The following is a 26,593-nucleotide window of genomic DNA, read 5'->3' on the forward strand; positions in this document are numbered from 1 at the left end:
CTCTGTTTGCCAGATGGATGGCAGGAGAGAGATCACTAGATCATTACCTGTTAGGTTCACTCTCTCTGGGGCACCTGGTATTGCCCACTGTCGGTAGACAGGGTACTGGGCTAGATGGACCTTTGGTCTGACCCAGTATGGTCGTTCTTATGTTCTTGGTATAAGTAATGAATGAATCAGGTCTAAATTCTGCAAGGACCTTAGCACATGCTATATTTTAAGCAGCCCGTGCTTAAAGTTAGGCATGTGCTTAAATATCTTCTAGAACTGGAGCCTAAGACCTATGTGATATAAAATGCTTTCATTAATAAAATCAGCTTCTCCCCAGGTGAGCAATTCACAATTCATTGTCAGATTCTCAAACTGAAAATATCTGCAATACAAAGAATGTGACCGATACGAAGCCCTTGTAGATCTCCTTTGAACTCCTAATTTCTGTATGGAAATACTTTTTAAAATATGTTCTACATTTGTTATTAGCTTTTACTTTTTAATAATTTGATGAGGTAATGGATAGTTCTACCCCCTACCCTCCTTCCTCCCCCCACACCCCCCAGATTAGAGTAAAACATTTTTGGTTTCTAGATGAAATGAGTGGGATTTTCGAAAGCACTCAGGCACAAATCCTCAAAGGTATTTAGGTTCTTAACTCCTATTGAAATAAATGGAAATTAGGTGCCTAAATAACTCTGAGGGATCTGGGCCTCAGCGCTGGTCTGAAGTCAACTGTAGATTTACCAATGGCTACAGAAGGAGCAGCATTAGAGCAGTGCTGAGAGCTTTTGAAAATCTCTCTTTCCGAAAGGTCTCTCTTACAGAGCTCGGTTGTGTTTTCCAAAGGAGCGATTTCTCTTGCTAGAGAGGGCTTTGTTTTTTAGTTAACCTCTATCAAAGAGTGCACTTTACCTTCTTGTTTGTTTGAATCCATGGCTGTGCTTTGCTGCTCGTCCTCCCTGGGGAGTTCTGGCTCTGGCCTCACTTCAGAGGGCTTTTATTTTTCACTTTGGAATAACTAGCATGTGAGTTCAAGGAGGAGTTGGATGATCCAAGCCCTGTTTTCAGAATAAGTATAAGGGGGTTATTGAGCTAGAATATCTTGAGGCAGACATTCAGAGCAAACACTGAAGGAGAGAGAGAACAAGTTGAACTCACATGTCCCAGGAGGGACTACAGAGACATGGTGACAGCACAGAACCCCTCTCCCTTTAGTCTTTCATAAACGCCATGTTCTCAGGACCAGGTGCTGGCAGAGAAGAGGTGGGTGGGTAGGTTTCCATCTGCTTACCCCCTTTAGACTCTTTCCTAGCCAAGGAGAGAGGCCTTGTGGCTTGTTAAACTCTGAGGCAAAACAACCTTGTTCTGAAGCATTTGATGAGTACTTACGGAAATGCACTGATTAAAGCACATGAGCGGCAGTGCAAAGAAGCATGTGCCCCTCTCTGCATTCTACTGACATTTGTCTGCTGAACACTCGGTAAGCCTGTCTATGGGCCGAGTTATTCACTCAAGAGATGCTCATTATACAGGGTTTATGAGTGGTCTCACCGCTGCTCAATGCTGTCCAGCCCCCCTGACTTTCAGAGGCGATGGACACCTGTAGCTCTCCTTGAGGTTACTGGGTGCTGTCAGTGTGCAGCACCCCTGAAAATCAGGCCCAAAGAGCATGACTACCTTTCCAGCTCACTCCCGCACAGAGAGCACAAGCATTCCTCTCCACCGCTTTACAATCCCCTTGGAGCACAATCTTCTCCTTGGTAAAGCACCCCAGGGTTTCACCAGAGGGATCGGGTCATTCCAAATCCCAGACTACCTCATTGGCCCCCTGCAGACTAGGAAGTTGATGCTACTGAGGACTGCCCCCACAGTCTTTCGGACCTCCCACCCAAAAAAAAAAAGAAAAAAAAAGAGAGTTGGTCTGTATCACGCTCTTTGGATATGAGTCACCCAGCATGTCTCTTCTTCCCAGAAGCCTGAAGGTGAGGAGATGGGAGCCCCTCCCAGCAGTCAGGAGGACAGCATACCACACAGTGAGGGCCTGTGGACTTTGAGGGACGCTGCCCCTAATGAAGTTAAATATTAAAAGCACTGATCGATTGGATTCAGTTTAATAGTCTCATTTGGTGACTGTTTCTTGTGCCTCTTGTGCAGCCACAGAATGGATCCCCGTGCAGAGTTCAGAGTGCTGGGGACCGTTGGGACAGGATTTAGGCCATGTGCCAGTGGTTCTCAACCAGGGGTACGCATCTCCCTGGGGGTACGCAGGGAGATTCCAGGGGGTACATCAACTCATCTCGATATTTGCCTAGTTTTAAAGCAGGCTCCATAAAAAGCACTAAGGGAAGTCAGTACAAACTAAAATTTCATACAGACAATGACTTGTTTACACGGCGCTATATACTATACACTGAAATGTAAGGACAATATTTCTAGTCCAGTTGATTTATTTTATAATTCTATGGTAAAAATGAGAAAGTCAGCATTTTTTCAGTAATAGTGTGTTGTGACACTTGTATTTTTGTCAGATTTTGTAAGCAAGTAGTTTTTAAGTGAGGTCAGGAGCGACATATTCTTCCTAAAAGTCTGGGGGGTGGGGGGAAACAAGACCTCCCCATTCTGGTGCTCCTGAGTGAGCTGGAATTTGGGGCTATGCAAGACAAATCAGACTCCTGAAAGGGGTACAGTCATCTGGAAAGGTTGAGAGCCACTGCCATATGCAATGGCAAACGGAGCATCGGTAAATATCCCTGGGAGAGCTTGGGGTGACCACACATAGGCCGAAAGATACTTTACTGAGGAGTAAAGGCACATTGAGACCTAAGATATCTCCCCGGATCATGGGATACAAGCAAAAGGAGAGGTCAGCTGGGGATCTGGCTTCCCATGCATGCTCTGCAAGCAATAGGCCTGCTCTGTCTGGCAGAAGGACCAGTGACTGAGGGAACAACTCCCTGCCAGAGCCTCCTGACTGGGAGACTGCTTTGCCCTGGAGACACAAAACACCCGATTCCATCTCTAACTGGCCAGAAGACTGCACCTCATTCTACAAGATGCTGACCTGGAGATAGTGGTTTGCAGAGTTCCAGCCTCCAGGTTAGATTATTGTAACACATCAATCAGAGCTAGGAAAAGGTCTAACTGGTGCAAAATGCAGCAACCCATCTGCCTAGCTACACATCCCAGCGCAGTAATACCGGCTCCCCAATATATAGTGAGCACAGTGCAACTTCTCCACCCATAACCAAAGCCCTCCATGGGATTAGCCCTTGGCCCCGACTGCCTGAGAGAGCCTCTCACCTCAGTGGCATTCAACTGGAACAATGCAACTGCCGGCCAATAGGTGACCCTAACCCTAACCCTGAACCCAGAATGGGACTCAAAACGTTCCCAGGAGCTGGAGCTGGACCATGGGACTTGCTACCAGAAGAGATGATGATGACCATGGAATGGGCCAGCTTCACAACAAAATGCAGAACTCATCTCTGCAGCTGAGTTTCCCCCCAGTTACAATCATGCTTTCTCTCGCTCACACAATTGGCCGATCAAGCTGCTTCTCCTACAAACTGACAAGGAAGGCAGAGACTGAGCTTGTTCTTCCTATTTTGCCACACTTGCCAGGTGCTGCTCAGAGAGCCCAGTGATGGGGCCTCTCCAGAACATCCCAGCCCAGGTACCACAGGGACCTACCATGGCAAACCTGATGTAGCAAAGGGACAGTTTAGGGAGAGCAAGAAATTAGGCTAGGAAGGCTTTTTCTGCCTAATGCTTTGCAGCCCTTTGGTTGCAGCTGTCACTGAGGGACGCTCGCCTCCTCCTGCAGACACCCCGCAGGAAGGCCCCAGAGAGGGAGCTAAAATCAGGTTCCTCTCACTGAGTTTTGTCACATCATTCCACTGGGGAAAGAAGTGGCATTTTCCCTCCTCCCTGGGGAAAGAACAGGGCTCTTCCCCTCAAATCAACACATCCCCCCAAATCAGCAGAGATCCCAGGAACCAAAGCCATCCGCAGCAGTGTCCGTCCTGCCCCAGCTGTGGCAGCCTTGGCCTCTCACCCCGCCAATTTCCAGTGGCGCTGCACTGCTGTGGCCTCCTCCACTAGTGACTCCCCCTGAAGCTTCCCCTCCTCCCCACAACAGAGGAGTCATTGTGCAAAAGTTAATGCAGCAGGAGTCTGCATCGACTTCTCAGCCGATCGAATGTGGGGCATTGAGACAGAGGGAAGGATGGGAATTTTCCTGTGATCCCAACTCGATCCCTGAACTGTCCATGGAGGGAGAAAGTGCTGTGGAAGAGACAACACCGAAAGGAGGGGATCTATGCATGAAATACTTCCTCTGTGCATGGATCTGGAGCCAGGAAGAGGGTGCATAACCCCCACTCTCTTTTATGAACCACAGCTTCTGCAGCAATGGTGTACTTGCCTTTCTACCAATATGCAGATGCAGCTCAGGATGGCACAGATTGGGGAAATGATCAGTTATTTAAAAAAGAGACGACAATGCATGAGCATCAATAAGTTAGTGATAAAGTTTTAACCCAAGCTAGACTTAATATGCTGGCTGCATGGCTACTATTCATTTGGCTTTTGGTCACATTCAGTTTCTGAAATCATGAATTCACTGTACTAAATACAAAGGAAAGCTAGTTATCCATTTTTGTTGGTAATCATTTTTTTCTCTTTGCTCCGCAAGGGATCTTCAGTGCGTTGCCTTCTTTAACAAATCTAGTTAACAAATACGTTGTGTCAGAATCTATCCGCAACCTTATTTGCATAGTTCCCATTTCACAACTGATTGTTCTATTAGCTATCCAGTGCCCATAAAGAGCATACATTTCCTCGGAGGGTAAAAAACAAATGATTTCCTGTATCATTTTACCGCCAGAGTCTGACTAATTCTAATTTTATCTTCATACATATATTTCAAATGAGCATGCCTTCCAATTCAGATCTCAGTTTTGCTGCTAAATGGTATGGACTGTTAGCTCTCTTTATCCTTACTCTGATAGTTTAGATACAAATCCTTAAAAGTTTGTTTGGCAATCTGGGACACTGCACAGGCAAGAAAAGAAATTAGCCAGAAATAATTGCAGTGAATCCAACAACTGAGGAATGATTTTTGCTCTTAGAAAATACCTAACTACCTGCTTATGTGCTGTAAATCCAACACCTAATAAACACATGCCACTAGCTTTTCCCACTAGCATGAAAAATGCCATTACTAAAACAATTCTAGACCCGAAGCTCAGGACATTTTAAACTTACCCAAGGCTAGGTAAAAGCTCCTTCAGTGGTGGTACTTGTCTGAGTTGGGACTGTATAAAAAAGAGAGATGAATGCAATGGTAGCCTGATGCTTCCCAGAATGGGATAGTCACATGCTAATCACTCATTTTAAATGCGGGCATCACAAATGCCTTCTAATTATGTAAGCTTCAGGTCACATCCCCGTGGGTAACTCAGGACTGTGTGTTCGGCAGAAGACGATGCGGATTTATTTTTACATTAGAATTGTACGTTTTTGCAGAAGGACGCTTTGTAGCCCTGGAAAGTGTGCTAACCCAGGGCCTGAAGCAACGGCCTTGTTTCTGACTGGGCCAGGCTCAGAGGGTGCAGCATGCCTTCCATTCCAGCTTGGCTAGGCAAGTAGAAAATGGCCCCCACCTCCTCTCTACCCCACAGTAGCATGGACTCTGTGCCACTCCTGAGCTCCTGTTGTTCCTGGGAGTGCAGAGGTCAGGAGAGGCTCCTGGCACCTTCTCCTCCCTTGTTCATGCACACAAAGGCAGGTGTGGCCCTAGCGGGGTTCCAGAGCCCGAGCTCCAGCCTGACCTCAACTGTCTACACTGTAGTTAAATAGCCCTTCACCTGAGCCTCACGAGCCGGAGTCAGCTGGCATGGGTCAGCTGTGCGTTTTAATTGCAGTGCAGACATGAAGACAGAGGGCAGCACCAGCAGGGCGAGTGGCCGCACAGGGGAGCAGCAACCATTTATTTTTGGATTCTCCTTAGACTGTGATCAATTTTCAACAGAAAAAAGTGAAGGGGGACTGGATTAGCAGCGCTCCACCTCTGCCCCGTTACGGCTCTGCAGCACTCACTCGAGAGACCCTACAGACATTCAGAATGCTTGTGGGGAGGAGGGACAACTCATCTCAAACGTGAAGGGATCAGGAAAAGATTTCTGTTATTCCAGTGAGTCACTCCATGGGAGCAGCCAGAGTAGAAGCAACAACACCCAGCATAGGAGCGATGAACAACAAGAAAAGAAGAACTTGCTCTTGCAGCTACAGGACAAAGTCCGGTCCAGAGGCACCCTTCAGGCAGAGGTAACTGAAATTCAGAACTGTGCAGCCCACTTGAGTACAAACACTGTGGAGCAAAGTAAGTAGCTTAATGAAAAAGAGTCCCAGATAAACAGCTTCAAGGACAGGGAGAGGCTGACTCCTAAGTTATTAGCAGGCCTGCAAAAAGACGATGCCTTGCTTAAATCAAGAATTTAGGACACCGAGACTTGCTGCTGGTGGGCCCATGTGCAGCTGGTGCATAGCCCAGAAGGGGAAGAATGAATGCTTCCAGGAGTATCCTGGAGCTCAAGCACTGTATGGAACTTCCCAGGGGGAGCATCTTCCAGATGGCAGAGATGTAGCAGAAGCCACTGCCAGCAGTACTGATGAGCAGGGGGTAGCTGAGCCCTCTTCTGCTCCACTCCCACAAAGCTAGGACTTGGGGTCACATGGCCCCAGAAATCCCCCCCCACATTTCCAGCAGCCTCAGGGAGCAGCACACTCACAGACCCCGAAGCCCGATGACATCAGCAGTAGAGCTGGCCCAAACACAGAACTCCCGATTTGCCGGATATTGTGACATTTGGTCTCGTTCCAGTTCAGTCCAAAACCACAAGCTGGGAATTCCATGAAATATTCATTTCAGAAACACTGATGCATCCCCAGATCTTGGCAGCGACTTATGAAACTGACATGATTCTTGTCAGTTTCATGACTGCTTTTAGTGACTAGCAGTTGTGAAACCAACAAGAATAGTATCTAATTCAATCTGCAGCTGCCCGGCTCCCACTGGCTCCAGCTCCAGAGCAGCCCTGGAGCCGCAGACTCTAGAAGCCAGGGTCCCCAGTGGCCCTCCAGGAAACAAGGCAGGAGTCCAGTGGAACCCTGCCTGTGATTTGATAATAGTTTTGTCAAACTCAAAGAGGTCTCCACTAAACTTTTCCAGTTTGACAAACTGGGATTTTCTGACAAAACTCTGTTTTGTCAGAAAATTCCTGACCAGCTCTAGTCAGCAGTTCCACAGTTTATGAGCTGTTGGGCAAGACTGATGGCTGCATGGCTGTGCATCAGGATAGAAACGTGGAGACCACACAAAGAAGAGGGCTGTGGAATCCTTTACAGAGAGCCCCTTACAGTACCTGAGATAAGAACTGCAGTATCACCAGCCCTGAGCCATCATACATGATGAGCCAGGCCCCAGAAATCACAAGATTTGCTTAGAAATTATAAGACTTTTAACAGATGGTAAATGTTGAGTTGTTTTAATTCACCTTCTAGTTTTTGAGCTTTAGGGGTCATATTTATCCAGCTTTTCACCACAGCCACGAGGGCTAAAAATTTAGTATAATTTTTGTTTTAATGAAAGCTGAGATTCTCACTTAATCACCTCTCCCCCAGGAGCTGTGGCTTTGAGTAAAACACCCAAAATCATGAGAATTGGCAACACTGCTGATTATAAGCTCCCCGCCACAAGAATGACTTATTTCCAAAGCTCTTGGGGGAGCCAGAAGCCTTTTCTGGAGACCTTTCTGAACAAATAGCTGTCACCTAAAAATAGTTCTTTATCAGACAGCATAGGTAATCTGGCCTTCAGCTGCAGTGAGTGCCTCTCTGGTTACACAGAAGGTCATGGACTGCATGTGCGACGCCTGGTAAGTAACTGGGCCAGCCATTTCTTATGTCACACTTGAATACAGTTTGCAATTGTGAATCAGCAGTAGAGGCTATTTGAATCAATTCTAATTTCTGTGGTGAAGCAAGCAGGCCCCATGTGTGTCTCTGTATCATTCCAATTCCTGGAAAATCTAGGTGGCCAGCAAGGCTCCTCAGTAAGATATGAGCCACCACCAGGGCTCCTCTGCTGCATATTCTGCACTAGGTTTATATCACATCTGGCACATGAGCAATCCTTGGCATCTAAGGGGAACATTGTCTAGGTCTTAGGTGTATGTGAACATAATGAGCAGCTTGGGGTCTGTCACTAGCTGGACATCATCAAATCCCTGCCAATACCTGGTGACTCTCTTGAAGGCCTATAAGGTCAGCAGATGTTCTTTTTTTGAGCAAATCTGGCTTTGGAGTCTTGAAAGCCATCTGGAACAATATGCTATGGGTCGCCAATCAGGGCCATAGGCCTGGAGTAGCAGCTCATTGAGACTGCCGCTTCTGACATCTATTGATATGGCTACAGTTTGGGAAATACCATCAAATACCAGGACTGGGGATGAGTCAATAGAGTTTTTTAATTTTCAAAAGTGAAGCATCCCTCTGTGCTTTATCCCAGATCAGCACGTCCTGTTTGCAAACAGCTGACAAAGAGCTTGGGCTTTTCAAAACAGGTTAGGTCTGAATTTGCTCCAAAACTTGATTTTTAGCAAGGAACAGCATTCTGATACATTTTGATCTGATATTTTCCTGGATCTGCCTCTTTCTGTCCTCGTCAGTTACTTATTGTTGTTCTTTTTATGCTCGGGCACTGTGGTGCACACTTGTTCGCCATTGTTGATTTCTTTCATTGGTGGATTAGTCTGTATGGTTGTTCAGCTCATTTGGCAGTTTGGTCTGGACCTGGCTCCCGCAGGAGATCAAACTGGGTCCATTTGTGACCGTTTCTATCTCTACCCTCACGTCCTCTGCCCCACCTCGTGCAGTGGAAACCCCAGATCGTTAGGGACAATGGGGTTGTGGAGAGGTATGGAGAACACTCGGATGTACTTGGGCTGGGGGTTTGTCTTGTATCTGTTGTTACTCAATGTGCCTTTTTCTGCTCCCAGTCTGTCAGACCTCAGGGTAGGAGATGCAGCTGCCTCGCTGAGGTGCCACTCCCAGCCCCCATAAAATCAGAGCACTGATGCACTGCAGTGTATTGCATCTGCAGGAGGAGGTAGCACCTGAGCTTATTAAGATCTCTCATTTTTCAGGCGTTGAAGAGTCATTGGTCCCACTTTTCACTCTCTCCCCCTCCCCCACCTAAAAAAAGTTCAACAATTTCTTTTTTAAACGGTAAAACAACGTTCTATTTTTTAAAGGGTAAACCAAAATGTGTACGGTTCTGGACAGAGCTCGGTGCTGATCAAAGCCACATAAAAATGTAAAATACAATTGTAATTGTCCTAGAACTCTGAGGGATCAGGGTGGCACTAAGGTCAGCTACATACCGCCTCACCTGTTCCAAGGCCTGTATGCAGCCAGGTGAGTCGCTTGGCAGGTGACGGCACCAAAGCGCTGAGCTGTGAAGTGTGGCCAGGAGCATTATGGGATTGCACCGGGAGGACTAACTGCAGTGCTACACTTGCATAGGCTGGCACCGCAGTGGCGCACTAGTGGTACTTTGTGCACGTGCAATCATGCTGTGTTTGTGCACGGTTGTGAGCGCAGCTGTGTGGGACAGTTGCTGGTTTTTTCTCTGCAACTTGCACAAATTAGGCATAAAAGGGCCTCTCTCATTGATGAATGGTGTCTTCAGAGTCCTGTTTTCTTTTGAAACTCAAACTTGCTAAAATTCCTGATACAGTCTCCCATAGATTTAATAACTAAATTATTTCAAGACTAATTACAGTCATTAACTGCTCTGGTTTTAAATTCAACCCATTGTTTCACATCATTTGTTAGACATCCATAAAATGGAACTTCATAATGAAAAGAAAAACAATGGAATGTTTAGTTTGGTTAATTTTATTTACAGTCTGTAGCCTGGGAAATTATTTCTAATAAATACGTTAAGACATCAGTTGCTATTGTAAACCTTGGTTACAACTATTAAGTCAAAATGCAGCACAAGAACAGTATTTAATACATGTTACCTTTAGTGCAAAATAGTTACATTTCCAGCTTAAGCTTCAGTCCTGGTGCTGCTGTGTAATGAAATGTGCCACTCCATTCCAGGCCTTGTGTATCTATAAATTCTCCTTCACCTTCCAGCCTGTAACAGTATAAAACCAATCTGTTAAGGGAGAATGCAATCAATGTGCTGTGAATACAATGGTGAGAGCTCTAGAAATACCTAGATAGATCAACAGACCAGCAAGAGTTGGGGCCACCCCGCCTTACAGAGCAAGCAGTTCCCCTAACTTTTTCATGTGGTAATTATCTCCTCAATAGCCTCAGAAGCCCTTCCAGTTTGTCTGATGTTCCTAAAACTCATGCTCCGGGAGCCAGGAAGGGATCTTTTCTGCCCAATATATTCCGGATTTTTTTTTTGGTCTCCTTCATCTGAAGCATGTGGGATAGGCAAGGCTGGAAATGGGACATTGGCTGGGGTGGGCCAGGGCACTGAGGTGGCACCAACAAGTGTTCTCTTTCTCAGGTGCTGGGCTGGCTGGTTCTTGCTCACATGCTCAGGGTCTGACTGATCGCCATGTGGGGTTGGGAAGGAATTTCTCCCCAGGTCAGACTGACAGTGACCTTGGGGTGTTTTCGCCTTCAGCAGCACACGAGTGGGTCACTTGCTGGATTATCTGGATAGATCTCACTTAACTAACTCCCTGCCATTGCAAGGACCCTGGGCACTGGTGCACCTGGGTCTCTCCTATTCTCTGCCTATGGTGCATAATAGCTTAGTCTCCTGTGGGCTGGAGTGCTTTGGTCTATTTCGTTTGTTGGGTTTAGTCTGTGGGCGCTGGGTGGTGTCGGTGGTCTGTGAAATAAAGGAGGTCAGTCTAGATGATTGGATGGTCCCTTCTGGCCTCAAACTCGATGACTCTAAGCTATAAAAGCTCTGACCTAGGAGCCGGAATGACTTCAACAGGGGCAATATATAGGGCAAAAGAAGTGGGCCAGTCAGGCTACACCTCCCTTCCCAATAGCCTAGTGGCTGCCCTACAACTTTCTCCCAGTAGGTGGCCTGTGAAGGCACACCGTCACTGCCCAGCCAGGATCTGAGGTTAGCTGGACTCCATGGAACTTACCCTGATTTTTATTAGTGGTACACGCAAGATGCACATATACATAAAGCAAGTTACCGTGTGATCTTAATGCTGTAAACGTAACTTTCCTTTGCCTTTCCCCATCCCTACCAATTCTCATTGTTATGGTGCGCCAAGGCAAAGTGCAGTGTTTTCTAGACTCCTGTGACAGCCATTTTGGACTCTCTCCTCAAAAAAGCATGTCTCTGTGGATATTTTAAAGCTCTGTTCAAGGTCAAAATATCTGAATACTCCCTCAGTGAAGCAATGTCTATGCTCCAATATGCCTTGGCAATGGAAAATTAAACTTTAAAAACAGTCCTGGGGGACCAGTTTCTCATTCACTTCTCAAGAGGAATAGTGGTGGCTGCAAACTGGCATGGTGGTATCTCAGTTTTCTCAAGGAATCCTGAGAGTTAGCAAGATAACCTAGAAAGGGTTGTCAGGGACCACAGGGTATTTAGAATTGCAAGCTAGCCTCAGACATTACAGAGAACTATAAAGACGGTGGCATAGAAAACAGATTCTTTGAATGCCAGGAAGATTCATAGTATGTTGGGTCAGACGATGGTGGTAGATAACCAGCTAACTTCTGTTGTGGAGTAGCCAACCACTGGTCAACTGATCATATTCCAGGAGCTTGTTACCAACTGCCCTTCCCAAATTTTTTGCTCACACAGTGATCTCTGATATGTCTGAACAAGTTCACTAGCAAGGAATATTGCTAATAATAAGGAATATTGCTAATATTGCTGACATGTGGACCCAGAGCAACACCACACAATCCTTCCTGCAGCTAAGAGCATACTGGATTGACCACATATTCACAACTGATGATATTCATCCCTGTGCAAAGGGCCAACAGGAGACCTATGCACCACTTACATCTCACTTAAGGAGGTGTATGGGCATTGTTCTGGCCTAACACACACCTGGGAGCCACCATCTTGATGTATTTCCAAATGTCCTTGCCAAAATGGTAGGCACTCACTCTTTGTTCTCACAGAAAGCTTACATCTTGCGTTTCATATCATAGTGCATACAAAATCCCTAAAATAAAGTTTAAAATTACAAACTCTGAACCAGCAACTACATATGCTGGGCGGTGTAATTTTAAATGGATTTTCCTTGTAAAGCATTAAAATAAATGTGATATTACTTTTCCAAAAAATACTGGTTTGTTTTTAGGATACAGATTTGTATTTGGTATCTGATTGGATTCTGACAGCAGGGACTGATGCCTTAAAAATACCATAATCACTGGTCACATTACTAGCACTAGTGTATTCAGTTCTCTCTGTGCATCACCAGCAAAACTGTATTCTGATTCAAGATTCTTCATTGTTTGTTAACAATACAGAAAAAATGCAGCTAGCTTTTCAAATGCTACACTGAGGTGGTAGTTAAAAAAAAAAAAAAAAATCTTGTATTAACTTCAAACCTGAGCAAATTTGCAGAGACTCATTTAAGGAGAATGAATATGAACACTGTTGACATCAGTTTTAAAGTCAATTTTTTGATTAGATCCACTTATTATGAAATCAAGATCCACTTTCGTTTCAGGGACATACAATCTCTTCCTCATACAAAACCCCTCATTCACAGCCCTGCAGCAACAGACTCAGCTGTTGTTTTAATAAGGTCAGCACTACAGCTTTTCCATTAATCTGAATGATAAAAAAAATATACCTCCAGATGCAGCATTTCCTCATCACTTTGGAATCTAAACTTCTGTCTTAAAACATAGAGGAATAAGGAATGCAGGCCATACCTACAGACTGGGGGCAGTGCTTAATTTGTTATGAAAGAGCTCAAGCAATTTTTTTACATTCATAACTGATGCAGCAAGCCCGGGGTGCCAGGGCTATGAACTTTCAAGCCTAGAGGTGCTGGCAAGTGCTGGCACAAATGAAGCACTGGCTGGGGGACTGGATCCTGTAAAGCAGTGACTTTGAAAAGGATCATAGCAGAGAAGTAACTCAATACCAATTCCTAGTGTGATGCTCTGGCAAACAGGGCTAATGCTATCCTTGGATGTGTAAACAAGGGAGTGGTGAGGAGGAGGAGTAGTGAGATGACTTAATCTCTATGTACAGCATTGGTGAGACCGATACAGGAATACAGCGTCCAGTTCTGCTGTCTGCATTTTCAAAAGAATGTTGAAAAATTGAAGACGGTGGACTAAAGAACCACAAAAATGATTTCTGAGATGGGGAAAAGGCCTTACGGTGAGACAATTGAACTCAATCTGTTTATCTTATCAAAAAGAAAACTGAGAGGTGACTTAATTACAGTGTAAAAGTACCTTGACAGGGAGAAAATACTGGGTGCTAAAGGTCTTTTTAATCTAGCACATTAATCCCTTCTGACCTTAAACACTATGAATCTATGGCCATGTCTGTACGAATAGTTTGTCTAAATGAGCAGGTAGGGGGCGTCAATCTGCAATGCTTCAGCAGGGCCTGCACTAATTGTTCGTGTAGACCCTGCTCCTGCACGTTACAAGTTTCCTAATACCGCAGCTTCAAACTGCTGCACATCAATGCACACGAAGGAACTTTTAGTGCACAGAAGCTGGGTCCACATGGACAGTTAGTGCACAGTGTGCTGCAGCGACGCAGATTTACACCCCAACTTGCAAATGCTCATTAAGACGCCCTACAAAATGAAAAATTTCAAGATGGCCTCATCCTTCACTGGCTAGAGAAAGCTACTCCCACGTTCGGTCAACTTTGTGTGGAGATGTAGTATCTTGCAGTATTAAAACCCACATGTTTGGAGGGAGCAGCCTAAACAACTCTTGTGTCTTTGGCATTAAGCTTACTTGTTTTCATTGAAATTTCCAATGTACTTTGCTCCATTTGGAAATGAATACGTTCCTAGTCCATGAAACATGTTGTCCTTGAACTCGCCTTCATAAACTGCCCCTGAAGGATGTTCAAGCCTTCCAATGCCATTCATCTATGTTTAACAAGGAGTTGAGGAAGAGGATTAATACTTATTCTTAAAATATTGATGTATACCCATGTCTTCAGATAATTTTCTTTGAATGTACTCCATTATTAAATAAAAACAGGCAGGGCACCTAATACTCTTTAGGGATTACCCAGGCTCAGTTGTGCAAGGTTTTCAGATGGGTCTCAGAAGTTTTTGGCCAAGGTATCTATACAGTAAACCCTTCTCTTACGAAAAGTGTCATGGGATCTTTTGTGTCCATTCAGCAGAGAGCCTCAGCTTTTAAACTCTCATCCCAAACCTTAATAGAATGGAAATAAGAAGTTAAGAGAAAAGGCGTGTGCATTTCTTTCTAACTTCATAATGCCTACAATGGTGTCAACAATGCACTCCAAGCAATGCATACCTCAAAAGCAATACAATACACATACCATAGGCCATACATACCTCAGCTTCATCAAACTTGCATCTACTGCAAAACCTTAACAGTTTACTTGTTGCTGTTGATGCTCTGTTTACTCTTGCATTTCTCTCAGCTTGGACAATCAAAATGGATAAGTCAGTTTCCCTTTGTTTAAAATTCTTTTAATGTAGCTTTTTTACTGAATTATCTTTAAAAAAAATCCCAACAGACTAAAAAGAATGCCATGCCAAACCAAGTGTTGCCAGGAGAGGCTCCCTTCTAATTGCATTGTTATTTGTCTAATTACAGGGGCTACACACTCTGTAGCACCAATTTTTTTCTCAACAGCAACAAAAACCAACTTTTCCGATATTTACTCATTTTGTCTCAGTAATTCAGAAAGACAATCCAAGGCTTATTCTTTAAAACTAGATAACTATTCATTAATGGTAACTGGAAGCTCCACAGAAGTTTAAAATAGAGAACTTTTAAATTACCTTATCGTTTTTCCAGTTTCCTGTGTAAGTAATTCCATTAGGGGTGGTATGAACTCCACCTCCATGCCTCTCAAGAGCACCATCAGGTGTTCTTATACACTCACCATCTAAAATGAGTGAAGCAAAAGAGTAGTCCAAGAAACCCTGTTACTTTCAATATATTGAAATTCAAACAATTATTTCCATTTGAACCAGGCAGTATTTAACTAAAAAACTTAAATCTTAGAATAAATCTCTAGAAGTTAAAGATGCAAAAGACCTATTAGGTCAGAGAGAGCAATTATTAATTATTATTATTATTTAATCCATTTCACTCCCTGTGCAGGATTGTTTCCTACAGGATTTGTAGGGGGTCATGCATGTCATGCAGAAGGTCAGCTCCAGCTGGGGTGCAGGGTCGGCAGCCGCACCACGTGACTGGGCCCTGCTCTGGCTGGGGCGCAGGGTCTGGGGCCACTCTACGCAGCTCCTGGAAGCCGCAGCATGGACCCACTCCGGCTCCTAAGCACGCCAATGGGAGCTACAGGGGCGGTGCCTGCTGATGGGGCAGTGTGCAGAGCTGGCTGGCTGCTCCTCTGGGTAGGAGCCAGAGAAGGGACATGCCACTGCTTCCGGGAGCTGCTTGAAGTAAGTGCTGCTCGGAGCCTCCACCCCTGAGCCTTTCCCCACACCCCAACCCCCTGCCCCAGCCCGGATCCCCCTCCCGCTCTCCAAACACCTCAATCCCAGCCCGGAGCACCCTCCTGCACCCCAAACCTCTCATCCCCAGCCCCACCCCAGAGCCTGCACTCCCAGGCAAAACCTGCATCCCTTCCCACAATCCTGCCCCAGCCCTGATCCCCCTCCCGCCCTCCAAACCCCTCGGTCCCAGCCCAGAGCACCCTCCTACACCTCAAACTCCTTATCCCCAGCCCCAGCCAAGCCCACACCCTCAACCAGAGCCCTCACCCCCTCCTGCACCCCAACCCCAATTTTGTGAGCATTCATGGCCTATCATAGAATTTCTATTCCCCGATGTGGCCCTCGGGCCAAAAAGTTTGCCCACCCCTGGCCTAGATGATCAGAATGGTCCCTTTTGGCCTTACATTTTATGACTGGGCAACATGGGATGGAGCACTTGATGATTCCCTGTTCTGTTCATTCCCTCTGGGGCACCTGGCATTGGCCACTTGAGGAAGACAGGACACTGGGCTAGATGGACCTTTGGTCTGACCCAGTATGGCCGTTCTTATGTCTCTATATGCGCAGTTATCAGTGCCACTCAAATATAGGACAATCTGGTGGCCTACAATAATAAAGTTCTATGCTGCCATACAGGAAATTCAGATTGAATTCTCAGATATGTTCTTCCACTCTCTTGACCAATATGGACTAACAGAGGAGTCACATCTGAGTCTATGAGCCTAACCTTGCACCATTGAGGTCAATGGGATTTTCACTGCTGACTTCAGTGGAAGCAGAATTAGGTCTTATCAGAGAATTGCTTTGCATCACGTAGTATTGACTCCACTGGCTGATTGTGGCCCTAATGCTAGAATCAGATCAGTGTGAGTGGAGTGCCGCGTCAGTGCAAACCCTACTAACGTCAACGGACCTTCGTACAGGTGCAGGAGTCTCCCAGTGCAGAGCTGATTGCAGGATTGGGGTTTGAGATGGTAAACTCTCAGAAGCAAAACCTGGCCCCACTGAGGTCAATTGGAGTTTTGCCATTGACTTCAATGGAGCCAAATTTTTTGCCCTGAAAGTAGTTCCATCCAGTTTTCTCAACCAAAGCAATGGTGTTTTAGGTAAACAAAGTCTTAAGGTTTGGAATAACTGGAGGGAAAGCTAAGAAAACAAATTCACTTATATTAGTTTCCACAAATCTTTAGGGATTTTAGTTTTAACAGTCAGCAAGACGTGTTGTTGAAACAGTTTCTCTTTTCCCTTTTAAACAAAGCATTTTGGTTTAAAAATCTGACCTCCGTCAGGGCAATGAAGTTGGTATATAGCACATTTTTGATACCATAAACTCAGTTTTAATGAGGATGACTAGATGTCCCAGTATTAGGGGCTTTGTCTTATATAACCAACTATACCACCTCCCTTGCCAAAAAAGTGTCCCCATTTTTCACACTTGCTATCCGGTCACCCTAGTTCTGAGATATTTTATCCATTTTTTAAATTACAGTCAACAAGAATAAGTAAGCATTAACTCTCTAGAATTTCTTACCATATTTGTCATTATTTGGAAATACAAAAGATATTCTATAAACTTCAGGACCTGTTAAAAGAAAAGGTGTGTCATTATTTTACTTTCATTTTGGAATCCAAGTCTTTAAACAAACTAGAATCAATCAATAATATAATTGTATTTATAAAATGTCCATATTCCTCCTCCAAGGCATTCAGGGTACTGCCTGATACAAATTAATGAGAACAAAGTCAAATACAAGAAAAACATAATGAAAAGAAACACTCAACCTTCAGGACAGACACAAATGTTAGCGTCCTGTACAAAAAGAAGGGAAAAAACTGATAGTTGGGGAAATGTAATAAACATAGGACCAACAGTAGTCACAATAAAAAAACCCTTTGAAATAAAAAAGTTGAGGGTTTTTTTCTTTCAGAAATGTGTGGAGAGATGAATAATAACAGATGTTTCAGACAGTGAGTTCCACACTTTAGGACCCACCGCAACAAAGGCACAGCCTTCTGCAGCTATCAGATACAGTTGTGGGATGGTTAAAAGGTGGGCTTCGTGGAGGGTTGCCAATGCTCCAGGGTTGTCCTGGAGTGTTCAGGAATTGAAGATTAATCTTTAATTAAACATTATGTCATGTGATGAAGCTTCCAAGCAAAACTGGCAACTCTGGAATCCAGGTACTCATCAGAATGAGGTTCACACACAAGATAGGAATTATAGCCAGAGCCTACATGATGGTGTAAGGCTTTATAAAGCCAGTAATAGTGTAAGGGCAATTGACCACTTTGTCTAGGCAGGCCATACACACAGACCAGTATGGGGGTACTCTGCTCAGAACTGCGTAGGTCCCTGAGCAAACCCGATGCTACCTGCTGAACAAGCTGCACTGGGGGGACGTCTGCGCTAACCCCTGCAGCCGCGGGAAGGAGCAGGAATCTGATCCTGTGTTCATAAGGTCAGGTGTTGCTATTGTCACCTTGCCACGGGATTAGGGTTTCCCCATGTTGGTTGGAGGGATTCCTGGAGGTTTCATCACAGGACAGAATCCTTAATTGAAGACTCATCTTCCATTCCGGGAGACTCCCGGACAATCCTGGAGGTGGCACCCCTGCCCGGGATCGGTGATGGCCCGGCCTGCAGGGGGCACATCCGGCTGCCGGGCGCCGCGGTTCTGAACGGCCTCAGCGTGTGTGAATTGCCAAGCGGGCCCGGGGGGGTCCGGGGGGAACGGGCTGTGGAGGGGGGCGGGTCTGGGGGGGCGGGTTCTGGCGGGGAGGTTCCGGGGGGAACGGGTTGTGGTGGGGTTCTGGCGGGGGTGGGGGGTCAGGGGGTGTCGGGCTGTGGAGGGGGTCGGGCTCTGACGGGAGTTGGGGGTCCGGGGGGGGCGGTCTCTGGCGGGGGCGATCCGGGAGGGCGGGCTGTGGTGGGGAGGTCTGGCGGGGGGGGTCCGGGGGAGGCGGCTGTGGAGGGGGTCGGGCTCTGGCGGGGGGGTTTCCGGGGGGGGCGGGCTCTGGCGGGGGTTGGGGGTCCGGGGTGGGGGGCGGGCTGTGGCAGGGGGCGGGGGGCTCTCACCGGCCATGCCTGGGACGCGGTGTCTGCGGTTGCTATGGGGACAGATTGACTCTTGCACCGGAAGCAGAAGGCGTTTCGCTTCCGGGTCGGCGGTGCCTGCGCTGGGCCGGCTTCGGAGCAAGTTGTGACAGGTGGGTGTAGCGGGGGGTCCCCCCAGCGGGCGGCGTGTCCCCCACGGGCGTTTTTGTTTTGGGGGGGCTCCCCCAGGCGCGTGTTATGTGGGGGGCGGACTGATCCCATGGGCGTGCTGTGGGGTGAGGGTCTGTCCCGCGTGGGGGGGTTATGTGCAGGTGCCCTACGGGAATGAGGGGTCCCGCGGGGGGCGTTACGGGTGGGGTCGTGGTGCGGGGCTGGGGGGGTCCCGCGGGGGTGGGAGGCGTTATGGGTGGGGTCGTGGTGCGGGGCTGGGGGGCGTTACGGGGGGGGTCGTGGGGCGGGGCGGGGCTGGGGGGCGTTACGGGGGGGGTCGTGGGGCGGGGAGGGGCTGGGGGACGTTACGGGGGGGGCGTGGTGCGGGGCGGGGCTGAGGGGGTCCCAAGGGGGGCGTTATGGGTGGGGTGGCGGGGCGGGGGGGGGGCTCCCGCGGCGGGTGGGGGTGTTATGGGTGGGGGGTCTGGTAGGGGGTGTTATGGGTGGGGTCGCGGTGGCGGGTGGGGGTCCCATATGGGGCTATGCTGTCACTCGGAGTGATTAAGTTGGTTTTATGTCTTGTACTGGATGTGAATTCCCCCCCCGCGCCCCCCCCCCGGAAGGTGTCTTAACCCACTGATATGTCAGCCCCAACAGTGACCGTGACCAGCATCAGGCACCTTTGCTTGTGCCCAGTGCTTCTGCTGGGGGCCCTGCTCAGGCTTCGTACCTCTCTAGCGCGGCCTTGCAGCAATGCTGCCCACCTACGCACTCCCTCCTCCACTCTGGAGGGGCAACAGCCTCTCTTTAGCTGAGATAGCGACTCGTTTCCATTATAAGACTCTGTTGTAGAGTAAGGCTGTGTCTGCACTACAGCTTATGTTGGCAAAACTTATGCCACTTGGTGCAAACAAACCACCCCCCTGAGCAACATAAGTTACGCTGACATAAGCGCTCGAGTGCATAGCGCTATGTCGGCAGAAGAGCTGCTCTCACCGACATAGCTTCTGCTGTTCACTGAGGTGGTTTTATTATGCCGATGGGAGAGCTCTCTCCCGTCGCCATACAGCGTCTTCCCCAGATGTGCTGCATCGGTACAATATAACATTGGTTTGGATAATTGCCAAGTAAACAGTCTTTGTGATCGCGTATCATGGCAGTTGTCTTTGCCGTTTTCTTTTTTAAAAACTGGCTTATTGAATTCCGCAATGAGAAAACATCCTGTAAAATCGGTGTTACAGTGAACAGCTATTATTATAGGGTGTTAATTATGTTGGGATATGCAACAAAATACAGATGTTCCACATTTAGGTCTTCTGTCATAGGTTTTTAATGGCTTGTGTCATGTAATGGCAGGATTGAAGGTTGAGTGGTATGGTTAGACTCATGTCTTCTCCACTAGACTACAGTGCCTCATGCAGATGGCTTTAGATCTCAGTTTAGAAAGTCCAGGTATGCTCCCAGAGGAGAGGACTCTACCCACAGATCTTTCCCTCCCATACAGAAGAGGTCCACAACCATGTCTGTGGCAACATGCTCCCAGATTCCAGAAGGCACTCAGCAATATGGATATCTACTTAGGGCAGTGAGCAGGCTAAAGAAGAGCTGAGGTAGGGGAACATGCATCCTCATCCTTCCCAGCCCTGCAAACTTTAGGGTGGAAAAGTAATAAAGACTGGACACCTCTCCACAGTGGAGATCCCCTTTAAGGGTTGTCCCTGGGTCATCTGTGCCCTAGAAAGTTCCACCGTTGTGTCCCCATTAGAATTGCCGTACGAAAAAGTGGGGCCAAAGCTGCCGAGGAGGCAGGAGACTCCTCGCAGAACACTGTGGCCTCTCACTGATCCCCCTAAGATGAATGCAGATCCATTGGGTCTGTGTATTTCAAGCAGGGGTAATTCCTGGTGAGCTCAGTTGGTGCAAACCCCAGCTTGCACTCATGAATGCTTAAGGGTCGGCACTGATGGACTCTGGCTGAATGGATGTGAACTCTAAGTTTCCATGAGGCCATAGCTGGGCCACCTGTGATATCAGGCTAATAATACTTACCCGCCTTTTTAAAGTTCTCAGATATCTACTGATGAAGAGAGGTGAGCATGAAGCATTGTTACTAGACTCATTTTTCAGATGAAGAAACGAAAGCACCAACACTACAGCTACTTTAGCAAAAACCTGCTATCACAATAGACTAGAATAGCTTTTGTGTTAAATGCTTTTGTATTTTACAAAAACTGTTGTAGAAGAGTACGCTTGGTGCTTAGACCTATGAATTAGACAAGGCATATTTTCTAACAGACCATTTGTTAACAATACCCTTTATTGTACCATATAAATAAGAGTATGATGTGCACCAAGAAACATGGACTGTATTGCATAATTATAAGAATATTTGTTTAACCTTTTTTTTTCCCTTAGTAGGAGAAAATGAGTTCAGCGGGGAAGAGAAGAGGAAGGCCGAATAGAGGCGGAGGAAGAGGACGAGGCAGAAGCGGAGGAGGAAGAGGCAGAGGACAATGTAACAAATCTCATGCTGGTGGAAATAAGAAAGGGTCAAGCAAAGCTTGGGATGACGGGGATGACTTTTGCTGCTTTGAGGAACTGCCAGTTGCATCCAGGTCATTATTATTCATTTTCTGTGTGACTAAGATTTGTGGGACACTTCAAATCCACTTTTTGAACACCTTTGAATGTTTGGAAATGTAAAGAGAATAGGAATTCTTATACTTGGGAAAGTTTCCAGTTAACTTATTTTACATAATAAGAAACCTGGGTAAACAGCTTAGATTAAAGCACATACACATAGAATAACTTAAAAAGAAACACAGACAAATGCTCTTCAAATACTTTTTGTGTGTGTGTATTTATTCTCTTTCAAGTTAGCGCCAATGTAAAAGCCTCCCTTAACATGTAAATCAGGGCCTGTATTTCTTGCAGTTAAACAAGGGATTTTGCCACAATTAAGCAGGTTTGGATAGTTCTTCCTGCATTTTTTAGACCATTGTTACCTGAGTAATTGTCGGTGTAGTTTTCATTGCAGTTAGCCACTGAAGATAATGTTTCAGAAGAGAGTAAGGTGGAAACCCCTGAGTAGTTGTTATGCACAGTGAAATTATAGTGCCTAAATGGAGCTTTTAAAATGACCAGATTGGTGCTGAACTTTGCCTATAATTGCTAGCTTTCAAGTCCCAGACGCTAGTTCTGGTCTGACCTTCAGGTGAGGGCGGAGCAAGTTAACCTGATTTCACACATGGGGGTAAGTGAGGTTTACAGAAATTAGTGAGCCGTCAAATAAATCTCAGCATAGACTAGTGGGATGTCTCAGCAAATGTTTGTAAATTTTAAAGTCTTAAGGCTAGTTGAGGGAGGAGTTGGAGAAGCACAATAGGATTCAGGATCTCTGGCTCCAAACTCTGTGCTCTGTTTCCTGGGATTTACACACACTCTTCCTGCTGCTTTTGGCAGTGGCTTAGTGGCACTCTTTCTCTCTGGTACAACTTATTTTCACTACAGCAACTATGTAACACTGGTCTGGAGCAGTCTTCTTACTGGCAAATAACAATAGATGGTACAAATTCTAGAAAGAAGAGTGGACAGGCCTTATAATCAGCTTCCATTTAAAATGTAAATGTTGAAAATGTGAATTTTCATGTTAAAATAAAAATCTAAACTTATAGGCAAAGAGTTCTGCTTTGCATATTGAATTACCAGTCCTTTAAAGCTAACTTCTCCTCCTCAAGTTTTACGCTTCCAAGTTTAAAGCATGTTTTAATGCAAATGTATGATAGCTTTTGGTCTGCCAGAAAGTCTTTTTATCGTATAATCTTAGTGTGCGTGCATTATTGTCAGATTTTTTTTACACAAAATGTATTCTAGCCAATCTATACTTAAACATGCTTGTCTGTATTGTAACCACTGATGATTTTATCTAGCCAAATGACTTGAAAACACTGAGGATCTGACATAAGACCAAAAAAAGTGTATTTGTTGTTAAAGACCCTCCAACACATAAACAGAATCAAGTGTCCCATTGTGCCTGTGTGTTGAAGGAGCCCTCACTTTAATCCTTCTGTTGGATTCTTGATGTTGGAATCTGATTAGTCTGTATAATTTCAGTTACATAAATAAACATGGAATTTGTGTGTGGGTGTTTTTTTTTAATTTTTAGAACAAGCTGCGTTATCAGAAGAGGAGGGCAAAGCAAACAGAGACCTGAAACGAGGATGCCTCTGCAGACCATACATATGACATCTGAGAATCAGCAAAGGGTGAAGGAACTCCTCCGAGAACTGCAGGGACAAGAGCTGTCTGCTGGTTCCGAGTTAGTTTAAACAAACAAAACCATTCCTGGCTAGATCAGTTTTTTTACATGTGTACCTTTGCTTAGAGGAGAAATATTTTGCATGTGAAAGCCTCTAACCTTTTCCATCATTCACTGGGCACTGTTGTAATATGTAATGATGTGCCTTAAAGTCGGGAGCCAAAAAACCCCACAACTCATCTGTACTATATAGTTCCATAGTTGCTATGTTGGAATAGGTTTCCTAAAAAAATTTCTTCCTTTCCTTTTGGCAAACTGGTGTGTAATATTACTGTTGCTATGAAATGGCTACTATGTTCCACACCAGAGATCATTACCTCACGGTGGCATTGTGTGGTGTCTGAAGTGCTATGGGATTTCTTTAGATGAAAGGAACTATCCAAATGTAAATTGTTAGAAAATGTGCACCATTCTAATACTTTTAAGCACTCTGATTTACCACCACTTCCAAAAGTAATTGCTTGTTCCCTTATTTCTTTAAAGTTGACTTGAAGAGCAGAAAATGGCTTTGTTCCTTTTTCTTTTTTGTTGTTGTTGTGCTTTATGAAGTATAAAGAAGTCCTTATTTTTTATTAACTTCAGAATGATCAGGAATATCAAATTTGATCTTCCCTGTTTTGCTGATGGTCATTCTTGAAGGTTTTTGGTTTCTTTGCACTCCTGTAACAGATCCATAGAAATTCTTGACTTCTCTAGGAAATGTAGCCAGGATTCCTAAGTTGTGGACAAGAATTATTTTAAAAAATCATCATTTCAGATGTTTGCTGCTTACAATATTTTTGCTCTTGAAATTGCATTCTGCCAATTAGTGGTGGCCATAACTCAGTTATGTGTAATGTATAACATTTTAGCAGACAAGCTATTCTAAATAAAAGCAGCATGTTATTAAATTTTCCCTTTATTTGAAACACCATAATTTTGAATCACACACACACACACACCCCTAATTAAAATGTATAATGCTATTATTGATTTGATATCTCTTTATCAGAATGGCTGCATCAGATGATGATGATAAACCTGATTATTTTGATGACGTGCCTTGCTGGTCAGCAGACGAAGAGATTTCTGAAGTAACTCCAAGGGTGGTTTCTGAACCAGATGAACACAAAATGGTGGAAAGTGAGGTGTCTTCATTTGCTGTGCATAAACTTTCCAGGTGATTCCGTTCACAATAAATAATACGCTTGCACTCCTGGAAACTGTACTTTAAGCCCTCAGTGCTTGGTACTCTCGTTGACTTCGGTGGAAATTCTGCATGCAGAGGACTAACAGAATCAGCCCTTTTGTGAATGCGCTTAAAATAATACTTAAATCATTCCAGTCTTGCAGCAGTAGCTACGTTTGGTGGTTTCAGTTGTCTCTCCACGAAACAGAAATAGATACTGTAAAATCTAATATTCAGGATAGTCAATGGAAATGGAAAGTATTTGTATTCAATTTTGGCAGTCCCAATGGGCAAATAGCAAATATTTCTATACAACGTAGAATTCCTTTGTCATTATAGTTCACACAGGGTACCTTGTAAGCAGTAATCAGCTATTTTTTGTATGTGGAAGCTTTCTATCTCTAAGTAACTAAACTTTTTCTGAAGAGTTGACTTTGCACTGTATGGTTTAATAATCCTGTAGCTGTCATGAGCTACTTTCTGAAATGCGGAACGTTCACTGAATGGGTGAATCCATCACGGGCTGGCTAAACAATGGACTTCTGTTTTCATAGTTGCCAGTCTGGCACCTCCCATGAGCACTAAAATTCTCTCAAAATATTTCAAACAAAATAGTAATGATGTCTTATTCCATATAAGCTTATATTAAATTAGTTTAATTGAATAGATCTGCAGTTACTTCATATTTCATTGCTTTTTTGTCATTGCCTTTTGCAATTTTTTCCTCCATTCTGCTGTAGGTATGGCTTTGATAATGAGCGCTGTCGGACAATTCTAAGATCCTGCAATGGTAACATTGGGGCATCCTTGGAACACTTGCTGTTGCAGTGCTTTTCAGAAAAATACGGAGAGAGGATGCAAATCTCAGAAGCAGTTGTTCAGGCCAGTGTAGAAGAATGCTTGGAACAAAGGCAAGAAGAGGCTTTTGCTCTCCATTCAATCTATGGAGAAAACTTTGTAGAAAGAATTAAAAACAGAGTTTGGATATTTGGATTGGAACTGGAGCACCTAACAAATAAAGTCAGCAAATCCAAACAAAGGGATAGTGCTGCCAAAGATGTGGAAAAACAGACTTTAAATAAAGTCTGTAAATTTTACCTTCAAGGGGGCTGCAAGTTTGGCTCAAGATGCAAATTCCAACATGAGACTCCTCCAAAGCACCTGCCAAGAACGTTACAGAATTCTGTGGATGACGCTCACCTCAGATCTAATGGCGATATCTCTCCTTTGTACGAACTTGAAATCAGATTTCCTGAGGATAACAAATACCCATATCAGGCACCCATTGTGGCATTTTATTCCACCAATGAGAATCTACCTCTGGCTTATCGTTTACACATTGCTGAATTCCTCTATGGAAAGGCCTTGATGTCTGCAGAGGCTAATGAACCAGTTGTGTATTCTTTAATAACCTGTTTAGAGGATGAATCGGAAATAACTGAGTTACTTACTAATACTTACCACAAGTATAGTGTCCCTCCTATGTCCCTGCTGGACATACCCTCAACAAGAACCCATACAGACGGTCATAAACAAGCGTTTCCAGATAATTCACCTGTTTCAAATCGCATGTCAGAAGGTAAGGACAGGTTTCAGAGTAACAGCCGTGTTAGTCTGTATTCGTAAAAAGAAAAGGAGTACTTGTGGCACCTTAGAGACTAACCAGTTTATTTGAGCATGAGCTTTCGTGAGCTACAGCTCACTTCATCGGATGCATAGCATATCGTGGAAACTGCAGAAGACATTATATACACACAGAGACCATGAAACAAAACTTCCTCCCACCTCACTCCCCCGCTGGCAACAGCTTATCTAAAGTGATCCTCAAGTAGAGCCATTTCCAGCACAAATCCAGGTTTTCTCACCCTTCCCCCCCCCCCCCCCCCCCACACACACACAAATTCACTCTCCTGCTGGCAACAGCCCATCCCCCTTTGAAACCCCTCTTTATAATGCGCATGATAATCAAGGTGGGTCACCTCCAGCACTAATCCAGGTTTTCTCACCCCCCCCCCCCCTTTTTTTTTTTTTCCAAAAACCACACACACAAAGGACAGTGTCATAAAAGCTTTTCTTTTGATGGTGGGAATACGGTCTAGAGGCTAAAGCCAAGGTTGGGAGTGAAGTTCAGACTGCTTGTCCCAGTGCTTCTGTTACTGACCGATTTTGAAACATTTAAAAAC

At 45.2% G+C, this 26,593-nt stretch overlaps 3 protein-coding genes across 13 annotated transcripts in view; 1 reads left to right on the forward strand and 2 right to left on the reverse strand.

The window, feature by feature from the left end:
* The window catches only part of ARHGEF33 (Rho guanine nucleotide exchange factor 33), a 45,801-nt gene extending 44,812 nt beyond the window's left edge, over positions 1 to 989 (reverse strand). The window contains exon 1 of the mRNA XM_043544143.1: positions 907 to 989. Within this exon, the coding sequence (XP_043400078.1) occupies positions 907 to 928 (22 nt within the window). The 5' untranslated portion in view covers positions 929 to 989. The remainder of the gene's footprint in view (positions 1 to 906) is intronic.
* Positions 918 to 18,881, reverse strand: MORN2 (MORN repeat containing 2). 4 transcript variants are annotated; one of them, XM_043544144.1, is made up of 6 exons: positions 18,200 to 18,405; positions 17,251 to 17,301; positions 15,039 to 15,145; positions 14,008 to 14,144; positions 10,083 to 10,201; positions 918 to 1,052 (listed from the first exon to the last, which is right to left on the reverse strand). In XM_043544144.1, exons 1-5 carry the CDS (start codon positions 18,285 to 18,287, stop codon positions 10,099 to 10,101), a joined length of 486 nt encoding a protein of 161 aa, XP_043400079.1. In that variant the 5' UTR covers positions 18,288 to 18,405; the 3' UTR covers positions 918 to 1,052; positions 10,083 to 10,098. The 4 variants fall into 4 exon arrangements, with proteins under 4 accessions (XP_043400079.1, XP_043400080.1, XP_037752189.1 ...); XM_043544145.1 differs by lacking the exon at positions 918 to 1,052 and adding an exon at positions 5,264 to 5,309 and having other exon boundaries at positions 18,200 to 18,406; XM_037896261.2 differs by lacking the exon at positions 918 to 1,052 and having other exon boundaries at positions 9,870 to 10,201; positions 18,200 to 18,404.
* Positions 18,776 to 26,593, forward strand: part of DHX57 (DExH-box helicase 57) — a 33,089-nt gene continuing 25,271 nt past the window's right edge. For 2 of the 8 annotated variants that reach the window (XR_006289992.1, XR_006289993.1), the window contains exons 1-6: positions 18,894 to 18,926; positions 20,429 to 20,534; positions 21,340 to 21,539; positions 23,090 to 23,242; positions 24,234 to 24,401; positions 25,151 to 25,989. Coding sequence is in view for 5 of the 8 variants with exons in the window: in XM_037896255.2 (XP_037752183.1) it covers positions 21,349 to 21,539; positions 23,090 to 23,242; positions 24,234 to 24,401; positions 25,151 to 25,989 (1,351 nt within the window). In the remaining 3 variants the exon portion in view is untranslated. Of the gene's footprint in view, positions 19,050 to 20,428; positions 20,535 to 21,339; positions 21,540 to 23,089; positions 23,243 to 24,233; positions 24,402 to 25,150; positions 25,990 to 26,593 lie in introns of all 8 variants that reach the window. The other 6 variants (XM_043544141.1, XM_037896256.2, XR_006289991.1 and 3 more) reach the window with 6 other exon arrangements.

The sequence above is a fragment of the Chelonia mydas genome, chromosome 3 (genome assembly GCF_015237465.2).
Source record: "Chelonia mydas isolate rCheMyd1 chromosome 3, rCheMyd1.pri.v2, whole genome shotgun sequence".
Lineage (NCBI taxonomy): Eukaryota > Metazoa > Chordata > Testudines > Cheloniidae > Chelonia > Chelonia mydas.